Source organism: Falco peregrinus, chromosome 12 (genome assembly GCF_023634155.1).
Source record: "Falco peregrinus isolate bFalPer1 chromosome 12, bFalPer1.pri, whole genome shotgun sequence".
NCBI lineage: Eukaryota > Metazoa > Chordata > Aves > Falconiformes > Falconidae > Falco > Falco peregrinus.
The window spans coordinates 17,962,488-17,974,672 of NC_073732.1; the positions used below are offsets into that span (position 1 = coordinate 17,962,488).

General features: G+C 61.8%; 2 protein-coding genes across 3 annotated transcripts; one reads left to right on the plus strand and one right to left on the minus strand.

The window, feature by feature from the left end:
* Positions 1–851: 851 nt before the first annotated feature.
* Positions 852–8,102, minus strand: LOC114012256 (mucin-2-like). Of its 2 annotated transcripts, none has more exons than XM_055816746.1 (6): positions 7,971–8,102; positions 6,161–6,883; positions 3,116–3,505; positions 2,782–2,898; positions 2,381–2,466; positions 852–2,137 (listed from the first exon to the last, which is right to left on the minus strand). In XM_055816746.1, exons 1-6 carry the CDS (start codon positions 8,044–8,046, stop codon positions 2,063–2,065), a joined length of 1,467 nt encoding a protein of 488 aa, XP_055672721.1. In that variant the 5' UTR covers positions 8,047–8,102; the 3' UTR covers positions 852–2,062. The 2 variants fall into 2 exon arrangements, with proteins under 2 accessions (XP_055672721.1, XP_055672720.1); XM_055816745.1 differs by having other exon boundaries at positions 3,077–3,505.
* Positions 8,103–8,138: 36 nt separating this feature from the next.
* Positions 8,139–12,182, plus strand: LOC101915273 (deoxyribodipyrimidine photo-lyase-like). Its single transcript, XM_005237811.3, has 11 exons — positions 8,139–8,157; positions 8,354–8,414; positions 8,579–8,861; positions 9,046–9,191; positions 9,341–9,523; positions 9,705–9,863; positions 10,200–10,398; positions 10,500–10,652; positions 10,931–11,052; positions 11,152–11,311; positions 11,508–12,182. The coding sequence occupies exons 3-11, from the start codon at positions 8,630–8,632 to the stop codon at positions 11,660–11,662; spliced, it is 1,509 nt and encodes a 502-aa protein (XP_005237868.2). The 5' UTR covers positions 8,139–8,157; positions 8,354–8,414; positions 8,579–8,629; the 3' UTR covers positions 11,663–12,182.
* The last annotated feature ends 3 nt before the right edge of the window (positions 12,183–12,185 follow it).

A 12,185-nucleotide genomic window follows, 5' to 3' on the forward strand; every position in this document is an offset into this window, starting at 1 on the left:
AGCACCCACCATCCCCATGACAGCCACATCCCTTCACCGTGCCCCTCTTCTTGCTCCCAGGCTGGGGGCAGAGGGGCTCAGTGGGACTGGAGTATCTCCTCCCCCCACCACCCCCTGACCACAATAACGGTGGAAGGCAGCTGTGCCATCAGGGGACAGTGAGTGCCCCGGTCACCTTTTCATCCCGGCACTTCAGGACCTTTTCCTCCCTTTGTGACGCAGTTTGGCTCCATTACCCTGGTCTTGGCCCCCGGCCATGTCCTGGGGTCTGAAGTTATGGATTCAACAGCCGGAGAAAACAGCCCAGTGGGATGCAGTGTGGGAGGACTCTTGGCCCAGATCCATGGCGTAGGCAGAGCACGAGGATTTCTTTCCCAGTGCCCTGTCAGGCATCCAGTGCGGGGACCCCTTCCAGCAGGCTTCGCCCCGCTCCCCGCTCCCTGCCTGGGTGCCAAAGGACCCCTCTTGGTATCAGCGGCTACAACAAGCCCCCAAAAGCCAGGCAGCCTTATAGAGAGCAAAGGGGCAACCCTGGGCTGTAAGGGACATCCCAAATGGGACTATCCCGATGAGCTGCCTGGACGCAGCCTCGAGCCCCAGCCCAGCCTCTGCCAGCCCCTGCGAGCCGGCAGGCAGCCAGGTGATCCCAGGGTGCCTTTCCCCATCCTGTCGGGCTGCTGGCTCCTTCCCAGCTGGGTGACAACTTGGGGAGCCCAGGAACCATCCCCAGGTTTGGCATCCCACAGCCCCATGTGCCTCCTCCCAGCCCTCCCCATGTCCCATGCCAGTGCGGCGCAGGCTGCCCCTGAGGAGCGGGGATCAGCCAAAAACAACCCCTGACAAGCAACACAGCTATTCTGCTAGTTATTTCAGTTTTCAATCTCCCGGCGAGGTGACTTGCTTAGGCTAATAATTGCTTCAGTTGGATTTTATCTGGCTAATTAATCAGTTAATAAATGACTTTGCTGCAGGAGGACAGATGCTGCGGCCGACTCCTTAGCTGGGGACTGGAAAAAAACAGGGAAGGAGTACAGCCCACGGGATTTCCACGGCCTGATGGTGCACACAGCTGACCTGGCAGCCATGGGGTGTCATGGGTTAGAGAGCACCAAAGTGGGGACCCCCAGCCTCTCAGGGTGCCAAGCCATCCTCGGCAACCTCTGCAGCAGCCCCTGCCAGGAGGGGACAGCCTGGAGCCTGTCTCTCCCCCGTGAAGCTTTTGGGACTCGCTGGTTTTCCTTGCTGGTACCTCCGCTAGACAGTGAAGCTGAAAACTGGGGAAGGCAACTTGGAAAAAAAGAAGTCATCATCTTTGCCATGGAAAACGTGGAATTTCCTTTTACTGCCCAGCCTGTGCTGGCATGGGTGTGCTCCTCTGTCAGCAATACCGCAGGCAAGCCAGGGAGAGCCCGTGTGCTGGGCTCTGGGTCCATTCGCCCTCCGCACTGCAGGGCTCAGGACCTTGGCTGGCCCTGGGACGGGGCTCAGGTGGGAAAGAGGGACTCTTTTCCTCTCCTGCCTCCTTCCCAGAGCCACCCCAGGCTCCATCTTGGCCTGCCCTGGATGTGAAGCAGCCATGGAGCATCTCTTGAAGACCTCAGGCACCACAGCCTCCCCAGGTTGCAAATCCTTGGAGGTCATCATCACCAAGCCCCCAAGTGCCCTGGGCACAGCAATACTGGGGGCTCCAGGTCTCCTTTCTCTCACCTGTCGGTCCCCAGGGTGGCTTCCATGGCTGAGCCAGCTCAGTCCCAACTGTAAAAGCCCAGCTCACTGGCAAAGCTTGGCGGAGAGGGAGTCCACCACAGAAGCCAAGTCTGGTGGAGGGTGGTGGGAGGGCTCAGGCTCTAGAAAGGCTGTGGGAAGGGGCAGGGGCACCCCAGCCTACGGGGGGGGGGGGGCACTGGGGGATCCTCTGGGGATGTGCAGGGAAGGACGGGAGGTCCCAGGTTCAAGGGGAGCTGCACCAGTTACACTGAAGGGCTGCACTACCATGGAGCAGGGAGCTGGGAGCAGAAGGCTGGCAAGTCCATGCAGGTGCCAGCTGGGCGAGCAGCGGTGGTCAGGTCCTCCTCTTCCCTCGCCACTCCACCGCCAGGCCGGCGCATGGGAATGTTGTCTGCAGGTTCCCACGGAGCTGCGGGGAGAGGGCAGGTGTCAAATGGTGCAGGAGGGGGTCTCCTACCCCTGCTCCCCACCTAGGAGGGGCCTGCTCCTGGACCACAGCAGCCAGCGGAGGGTCTTCCCTTCACCTGAAAGGGCTCTGGGTGACATTCAATGCAATACGCAGCCATTCCCCTCCCACTGCCTGACCCCCTCCCCTGCTGGCTGGAGCGTGGCTGGCAGATGCAAAGTGGCATCCCCTCCCGGCACACCTCACCTTGGACAACACCAGCTCCTGCACCATGGTGTTCTCCAGGTTCTGGGGGACCATTAGACGCAGTGACAGAAAGAGGTGTGATGCACCTAGGGACAAAAAATGTGGCTGTGGTTATTGCCCTTGAACCTTGGGCTGCATCAAAGGATCTAGCTATCTCTCCCCAGATCACTGTCACAGACAGGTGACCTCCTGCCAGGTTAATCATGTCATGGACACCCTACACTGTCAGGAAAACACCTCCCCACCTGTACAGCAAACCACACATCCCACAGAGCATCAGTGCCTCCGTATTGAGGGCACCACAAAAGCAGTGGGGCTCCAGGACCCCCTGCACTGGCCCCTGGAAGCCCGAAGCCACCAGTTCTGGGGTGGTGACGATGCCCACAGGGCACTGCACTTACTGGTGTTGGATGTGGCAGTGGGGCAGGTGGATGTCATCACTGACAGGTCTGCAGGGGTGCTGGGTGTAACCTCTGGGATCTGGGTTGAGTCGGTGGGGGGGGAAGAGGTCTCTGTGCCTGGGCAAAACAGCATTACGTTAGCTCTGCCTGCAGACAGGTGCGGGATGCTCCTACTCCCAGGATCCTAAATGAAACCAACTACACAAAGCTACCCGAGTACATGCCCAGCATCCCTGTGGAGATTTGCCACCCTAACCACACCCCTGTCTTCCAGATGTGCCACAGCTGCACCCACCTGTGGCTGTGCTGGGAGTCTCAGATAATGTTAGGGTACCTGAGGTCAGCCCCACAGTCTGGCTGGAGGTGTCAAGGGTGTTCCTGGATGTGGTCCCAGCTGGTCGGCTGGGAGTGGGGTTGCTCCCAGGGACCCCTGTGCTGATAGCAGGGGTGGCCATGGTATCTGCCAGCGTTGTCAAGGGCTCGGCTGAAGCAGCTGTCGGTGCTGGTCCAGTGGGAGGAGGCATGGTGGGAGGTGAGGTGCTGCCAGTCCCCAGGGATGTGCTGGATCTCTGCAGGGTGGAGGCTCCTGTTTCAGGGCTGGAGGGAGGGAGGGTGGCTGCAGCGGTGGAGTCGGTGGTGGGCAGCAGTGGTGAGGTCTCCATAGGTGTCAGGGAGGTAGGGAGAGTCAGGGACACGGTTGCTGTCACATCCGTGACAGTGGTCCCTGTAAAGAGGTTGGAGAACAAGGTGCACAAGGGCTGGCAGTGAAAGGCTGAGACCGTGGCTGTGCTGGGCATGGTGCAGCATCACCACCACAAGCTCCCCAAGGGACTCAGAACTGTGTGCATCAGCTCTGGAGCACTGGGAGTGGGGATTCACCGTCCTGCAGGGATCAAACTTGTGGATTCCCTGAATTGGCATCAGCAAGGCAGCAAGGTAAACCCTCCAGCCTGACAAAGCGGGAACAAGCCATGGGCATCCCTGGTCTCAGGGCAGAAACTCCTGTAGGCACCAGTGCTGAGACCCAGTCCCCCACCACCTTCACCGATCCCTGGAGGAAGTCAGACAAACCCGTCCGACGGGAAGAGCCGTGCAGGAACTGGTGACCGTGAGACAGGCGGGAACTGCAGCAGCAGCAGTTTACACAAACCCCTCTGCTGCAGATAGTCAGGAACTGATAGCGCCGGGTGTAAATAATGGCAATGGGGGAACCAGCCCCACAGAGGAACAAAGCCCAGCTTGCAGCTCAGGGCAAGTTGTTAGAGACGTGCTGCAACCCACGAAGGCTCTGCAGGGGGGTTGAAGGGTGCAGAAGGGCATCCTCTCTCCCCTCACAGACCCCATGCCAGGGCAGCATGCTGTCCCTGGGGAAGCCCAAGCATCTCTAACCCCCTCCAAAAGGGCATACTGAACAGCCTGGCTGCCCAGGCCTCGGTCAAGGGGTGCCTGCGAGGTGGTGGCTTGGAGATGCCAGGCTGGATTCCCAGGTGATCCCAGCACAAGCCCGGTGAATGTGGGGCTTTGCTCACATAGGGATGGGGAACCGAGCCATGAGCCACTGTCTGCTTTCAGCCAGCCCCACCAGAAACTCCCAAAACCCCCAGCAGCCTCTCTCTTCCTGAGCAGCTGCAGGCGGCAGCGAGTTAAATAACAGTGTGGGGAAGGACAAAAGCCTGATCCCAGCCCATGCCCAGGTAGGTGTCTGCACTGAAGGGTCTCATCCTCACACAAAGGAGCAGCTGCAAGCCCACCTCAGCTTCCCTTTTAGCAAACAGCAAACAGCACCCACAGTGTTTTACCCCCTGGACCCCACAGGCGCCTGCTGTGGGCAAAGCACCCCACCACCCTGGGGAACGATGCTCCCCACCCGCTGCCCACCCCACGGAGAGCATCACATCCCGCTCAGCCCTTACCCAGTGTGAGGTGCAGCACGGCGAGGCTCAGCAGCAGCAGGGGCAAGAGCAGCCCCCCTCCCTGCCTGGCCATGTCTGGGTGGGTGGGAGCCGATACCCCCGCCGCAGGCACTGCTCTGAGCGCTCCCCACAGCCCAGCACTGGGGTTCCTGGGACTCCTTTGCCCGCCAGAGGAAGAGCATCCAGGTGGGTCCTTTTACTCCCCAGGTGTTGGCAGCGAAGCAGAGGATTCCACCCAACACGGACACTCCCAGGGATGGGTGCAATGCCAAGCAGGCATCAGCTGCGTGGCTGGACTCAGAGCAGCCACGAGCACTGGGCAGGGCAGGCTGCCCAGGCCACCGCTGCAGCAGACCGGGTCCCTGTAGCTGGGGACCCTGCCGTCCTCTGCCTGCTCAGGGGATGGCGGCCATGGAAAAAAGCCCAGGGAAGTAGCCAGACTGCCTGGGACTGTCCCTGTGCCCCGCCACAGGGGTGATGTTCGGTGGTGGCTCCCACCACCAACGCCCTCGGGACACAACAGCCCGCTCTGCCCGAGCGAGCGTGAGGAACTGGCCGAGAACAGGCGACGCTCAGGAAGGGCGTGCTCCGGGCTGAGGGTTTGTCCCCTGGGCTGTCTGTACAGGCATCACTTCCCCGTGTCCCGGCATGTCACGGCTGAAGCACACCACTGACAGCTGGAGCTGCTTCCTTCTTCTCAGGGTCAGGGACAAGACCAGTCGGAGATGCCTGCAGGCACTGGGCCAGGGCACAGGCGCTCCGCAGGCAGACAGGCATGCAGGGCACAGCCACCCTGCTGCTGTGCAAGTACACTAGGGCACTGCCACGGCACAGGCGCACTGAGGGTGTCACCAGGGTGCAGGAACCCTGCTGGGGTGTCTCACACTGTAGGCATTAGGCCAGGGTACAGGTACTCTGTCAGGATACAGTTGCTCTACCAGGGTACGGGGACATCGGAAGCACATGCACAGCCAGGGACACTCTCCCTACACGGTTCAGGGACACGGAGGGGGCTGTCACCAAGGTACAGCTGCAGCCCCAGGGTAAATGCTCCTGGGACAGCCACCAGGACACAGTCACACTGCTGGGACACAGGTGCCCCACAAGGAGCACTGCCAGGATGGGGTACAGTCACACTGCCGGGGTGCAGTCTCACTGATGGGGTACAATCACACTCCTGGGGTACACGCCCACAGCCGAGGGCCCCCGAGGCCCCGCCCCCGGGAGCCCCGCCCCGGACCCGCCCCTCCCCGCCCCAGCCCCGCCCTGCGTGGGCCCCGCCGCGGCCCGGGACCCCCCCCGCCGGGCGCAGAGCCCGGGGCTGGGGCAGCCGCCGCACGCTGGGGCTGGGGGCCGGGCCGCGGGCTGGGGCGGGGAAGCCGGGAGCGCGGCGGGAGCAGGGACACCCGTGGGGACTTGTCACCCTGCTCCTGCCCCTGGCCTGCCGGGGGCCGGGCTGCACTCACCCGCAGCGGCGCTGGGGGTCCCGGCTGCCGTCGGGCTGGTCCTGGCCGGCTGGCTGGGGGCGGGGGTGCTCCCGGGGCCCCCCGTGCTGGTGGCGGGGGGGGGGCCGGTGTCTGGCGGGGTCGTCAAGGGCTCGGCCGAAGTGGCTGTCGGTGTCAGCGTCGGTGCGGTGGGAGAAGCGGCGCTGCCGGTCCCGGGGGAAGCGCTGCCGGGCGGTGTGGCCACGGCTGGCCCGTGGGCAGTGCCGGTGCCCAGCCAGGCGGAGGGGAGGGGAGCGGAGGTGGCGGGGCGCAGCGGGCTTGTTTCACCCCCCGGCCAGCTGGCAGCCAGGGCCGCGCTGCTCCCCACGGACAGGACGATGGTGGCCTCAGCACAGCTGGGTGTCATGGCCACGGCGGTTGGAGCTGGGGTGCCGGGGGCGAGACCCAGCTCTGTTGGGGTGGGGTCAGGCTGCGCCACAGTGGCGGCAGGGCTGGGGGCTCTGCTGCCCCTCGCCTGTGGGGTGCTGGTGCTGGAGGGTGCCAGGCTGCTCCCCCCGGGCGTAGCAGGGCTGGCGGTGGGGGCGTCCATCGGTGCCTCTGGGGTGGAGGCTTCAGGGCTGGAGGGAGGGGTGGTGTCTGTGGTGGTGGAGTTGGTGGTGGGCAGCAGCGCCATGGTCTCTCTGGGTGTTGAGGAGGTGGGGAGATTCGGGGATGCGGTGAGTGTCACATCTGTGGTTGTGGTCCCTGCAAACAGGTGGGTGAGGCACACAAGGCTGGTGGTGAAGGCCTGAGACTGTGGCTGTGCTGGGCATGGTGCAGCATCACCACCACCATGAGCTCCCCAAGCTATGCGTCAGCCATGGATTATCAGGAGTGGGGATGCACCATCCTGCATGGAACAAGCCCACGGGTGTCCTGAACCATAACGTGATCGTCAGCAAGGCAGCAAGGTAAACCCTCCAGCCTGACAAAGCGGGAACAAGCCATGGGCATCCCTGGTCTCAGGGCAGAAACTCCTGTAGGCACCAGTGCTGAGACCCAGTCCCCCACCACCTTCACCGATCCCTGGAGGAAGTCAGACAAACCCGTCCGACGGGAAGAGCCGTGCAGGAACTGGTGACCGTGAGACAGGCGGGAACTGCAGCAGCAGCAGTTTACACAAACCCCTCTGCTGCAGATAGTCAGGAACTGATAGCGCCGGGTGTAAATAATGGCAATGGGGGAACCAGCCCCACAGAGGAACAAAGCCCAGCTTGCAGCTCAGGGCAAGTTGTTAGAGACGTGCTGCAACCCACGAAGGCTCTGCAGTGGGCTGAGGTACACAGGGGGGGACCTACATTTGTGGCTTAAGGCTTCCAAGAGGTACAAGCCTCAGGTTTATTCCTTGTGCTCAACTCAACACTGCTCTTGCTTTGTGTTGAGTGCAAACATAAGGACGGCATTTGCAGTTTTGCAGGCCCATGACATTTTGGTGATGCTGTCATCTGGGCAGGGCTGTTTGGCGTTGCTGGGCAGGTCATAGCAAAGGCAATGAGCCCAAGAGGGACCAGTATTCAGTACGGGGTTCCAGCTGGGAGCATGGTCTTCTCTGCCCGGACAGAGACACACGTGAAAGGCAAAAGAAATCAAGGCAAGCTTGTCGCTCCTGCGTTGCAAAGCACAGCCCTGTTTGCTCGCTGGGATAGGGCTGAGATGTCAGAGAGTAAAGAGCACCCACAGTGTCTCACCTCTGTGGGTGAAGCCACCACGGGGTCACCCACCACCCTGGGGAACGATGCTCCCCACTCAGCGCCAGCTCCACAGACAGCACTGCATCCAGCTCAGCCCTTACCCAGCGTGAGATCCGGCACAGCAAGGCTCAGCAGCAGCAGCAGGGGCAGGAGCAGCTCTCCTCTCTGCCCGGCCATATCCAGAGCCAGCACCCCTACTCCGCGCCTGGAGACAGGACCCTGCACCCGGGGACGCAGGGTGAGGGGATGGTGCCAGCAAGGAACTACGCTGCCGAGTGACGGCTGAAGGTGACCGGAGCCGCTTCCTTGTTCCCGGGGGCAGGGAGGGGAGGCACCGGCGGGCACTGCCACCCCCTTCCCGGGGGCCGGTGCTGCGCTGATGTCCCCGGCGCGCCCAGGGGCGCGCCGGCGACGTCGGCGCAGCATCGGCCCCGCTGTGTGTGTGGGCGGTGCCAGGTCCTGACGCCACGCCCCTTCTCCAAAGACCACGCCCTTTAGCCTCGCCCCCGGCTTGTGTAACACCCGGAGGGCCGCGTGGTCACCAGGTAGGGATGGGGGACCGGGGTGGGGACCGGCATCCCCGGGTACCGGGATGGGCAGGGCACTGGGAGCGGGACCAGGGCACCGGCATCCCCCGGGCTCTGGGGGAGCAGCGGGAACCGGGATGGGCAAGGCACCGGGAACGACCTGGTCCCGTTTCCCCTCTCAGTGGCCGCAGGCAACCACGCTGCTCCGGGTGCTGGCCCGGGCAAGCCTAAGGATGCCGCGGGGGCAAAGGAAGCGAAAGGCCGAGGGCACGGAGCTGCCAGGCGTGTCTCGGAGGAGGAAGGAGGAAGAGGAGGCCGTGCAGGAGGCCAGGCGGAGGGCGGCCCCGTCCGTGAGAGAGTTCAAGTACAACAAGAAGCGTGTTCGCCTCGTCTCGCAGGGCTCAGACCTGAAGGAGAATGCTCGGTGCATCCTTTACTGGATGTCCCGGGACCAGCGGCTGCAAGGTACAAACCAGCTGGGTTTGTGTGGAGCTCCCATGGGTGGCAAAAGCCTTGGTTGCTTCCCACAGGGGGCCTTGCAGCTGGTCCCCCCTCAGCGGGGGGACTGGAGGGGATTCCTCTTGGGAAACCGTGTCTCCATCCCCTCAGCAAACATCCCCGAACACTGTCCCATGTCCTTTCTCCGCAGATAACTGGGCTTTCCTCTATGCCCAGCGCCTGGCCCTCAAACAGGAGCTGCCTCTGCACGTCTGCTTCTGCCTGGTGCCCAAATTCCTGGATGCCACCATCCGTCACTACGGTTTCATGCTGAGGGGCCTGCAGGAGGTGGCCGAGGTACAGCCACTGCAGGGATGTCCACACTGGGAGTGGGACAAGGCTCCTGGGGAAGGAGGGGGGCAGAATCCCATCCCTTCAGCAGATGGTGGTGGGATGGGGTCTGCAGAGGCATGAACCATTGCATAGCCCTTTGCCCCTTGCTGCAGGAGTGTGCAGAGCTGAACATCCCCTTCCACTTGCTGCTGGGCTACGCCAAGGACGTGCTGCCCGTGTTTGTGGTGGAGCACGGCGTGGGTGGGCTGGTGACAGACTTCTGCCCCCTCCGCCTCTCCCGGCAGTGGGTGGAGGACGTCAGGGAGCGTTTGCCGGAGGATGTGCCGTTTGCGCAGGTGGGTGCCCACACTCTGGAAAGGGAAAACTCCGGCTAGTAAGATGTGGGAGAAACTTGTCTCCTGCATTTCGTGCCTGCAGAGGTGTGCTGCAGTGACCTGAGCAGGGAGTAATTGTTTCATGTATTTGGTACCATTTGCTTATCCTGCTCACACCCTCCTCCGCATCTTTGCTTGCCAGGTTGATGCCCACAACATTGTGCCCTGCTGGGTCACCTCCCCCAAGCAGGAGTACAGCGCCAGGACCATCCGGGGCAAGATCCATGCTCAGCTCACCGAGTTCCTCACCGAGTTCCCCCCTGTTATTCGTCACCCATATCCCCCCTCCTGCCCGGCAGAGGTACCAGCAAGAGACAGCTCCACACTCACTCATGGCCAGTCCCAAAGAGCTTCACAGCTGCTTCATGATCCTGGGAGGGGATGGCAGGGGATCGGGACAGTGACCTGCCTAAGGTCATGCACAGGTGCCGTGGAGATGGGGATGACCTAGGGAAGGGATGTTCCCACCTTGTTCATTCAGTTCTCACATCCCTGCCATGCAAGGATGGTTAGGAAAAGAAGGCTGGTATGAGCTGGGGACTTGCTGGTCCTTTTGTCCCCTAGATGTCCCCACTCAGAGCAGCCCTGGGCTGAAAAGCATCTGCAGACATACTCATGCTGCTTGGTTGCCACCCAGCCCATCGCTTGGGAGGCCTGTTATTCCAGCTTGCAGGTGGACCGCACCGTGAAGGAGGTGGAGTGGGCAACCCCTGGCACAACTGCAGGGCTGGCTGTACTGCAGTCCTTCATCACAGAGCGGCTGAAATCCTTCAGCTCCCACCGGAATGACCCCAACAAGGCAGCGCTCAGCAACCTGTCCCCATGGTTCCACTTTGGTGAGCATCCCAGGCTTCCCACTCTTCAGCAGGACCAAGCAGCCTGACTTACTCGGTGGCTTGGACCTGCAGCCTAACTTGCTCCCTCTCCATGTCCCCAGGCCAGGTTTCCACCCAACGAGCGATCCTGGAGGTGCAGAAGCATCGGGACAAGTACAAGGAGTCAGTGGATGCATTTGTGGAGGAGGCTGTGGTGCGGCGGGAGCTGGCTGAAAACTTTTGCTACTACAATGAGAACTACGACAGCGTGCAAGGTAGCATCTCAGGTCGGGTGGCCAATGCTGGGGGCTGGGCGGGTACCCAACAGGTCACTCCAACTTGGCAATCCCTTTTCTGCTCGGGGAGGGGCTGTGGGGGCACTAATGTGCCATCATTCTATACCTTCTAGAGGTAGGACAGGAGCTGGCACATGCCCTTTTCAAGGCTGGTGCCTCCAGGGTATGGTGCCCTCAGCAGCCCAGTTCTCCATCCCTTCTTCATGACCCTGCAGAAGTGGGTTGCTCAGCATTGCTCATCATCATCTTGCTTGCAGGTGCCTATGACTGGGCGCAAACCACCCTGAAGCTCCATGCCAAAGACAAGAGGCCTTTCCTCTACAAGCTGCAGGAGCTGGAGCAGGGGGCCACACATGATCCCCTCTGGAATGCTGCTCAGGTAGTGCCCGGCATCTCTCCCACAACACACTGAGCCTTTTCCCGAGGGGCAGAGGCGAGCTGGCATGGACTGACCCCTGCGGCTGTCCCTTTCCCCCAGCTCCAGATGGTCCGGGAGGGCAAGATGCATGGCTTCCTGCGGATGTACTGGGCCAAGAAGATCCTGGAGTGGACCCGCTCCCCCGAGGAGGCCCTTCAGTTTGCCATCTACCTCAATGACCGCTATGAACTGGACGGGAGGGATCCCAATGGATACGTAGGCAAGTTGCGGGATGGGCACAGGGGGTGGGGTGTCTGATCTCTGATGGTCACGGCCATGGTGCTGGGGGGTGAGGGCTCTCTGCAGACAACCCAGCCCATGCTCCAGCCCATCCTGCTTTGCACCCACATCTCACCTGCTCTCTGGATGCCTCTGAGCAAGAGGGAGAGCTGACACTCTGTCCCCATGCCCACCAGGCTGCCTCTGGTCCATCTGTGGCATACATGACCAGGGCTGGGCAGAGCGGGCCATCTTCGGGAAGATTCGCTACATGAACTACGCTGGCTGCAAGCGCAAGTTCGACGTGGGCCAGTTTGAGCGTCGCTACGCCCCCCCCACATGCTCCCAGTGATGGACAGTGTGCCTTGAGATTGCTCATGTCCCTCTGTGCTAGAGGCAGACATGCCCCTGCAAAGATGCCAGCTCGCACTTTACGTGCTGGCCAGGCGTTGCCCCAGGTGCTGCTGCCAGGCTCGCTGTAACAGCAAGTCCCAGGGTTCTGTAGGTCTTTTCTCTGCCATCACCCCCTACTCGAGCTGCCGCACTGGGGCAGCTGCTGGAGCCCCACAGGACTGTGCAGGGCCTGCCTGCTGCCACAGCTTCCTTAACAGCTGTGAGAGCCCATCCTCAGCGTGCCCATGCCTGCCAGAAACCTCCTCCACAGCCACCATGCTCGGGAGTAAGCTCAAGTTGCTGTTGCTGCTGTGAAGTGCAACTTAGATTTAGGCTCAGCAGGGGTTTTCTGGGGAAAAGCCCCCCCCAAAAGCTGGGTCCCTATGCCATGCTGCCCGGAGGGAAGCCCTGCTTCGCTCCATGCTGTGCTGTGCTCACACATGCATCCTTCAACAGTTGTTTTAAAGTTTACAGTTTTATCT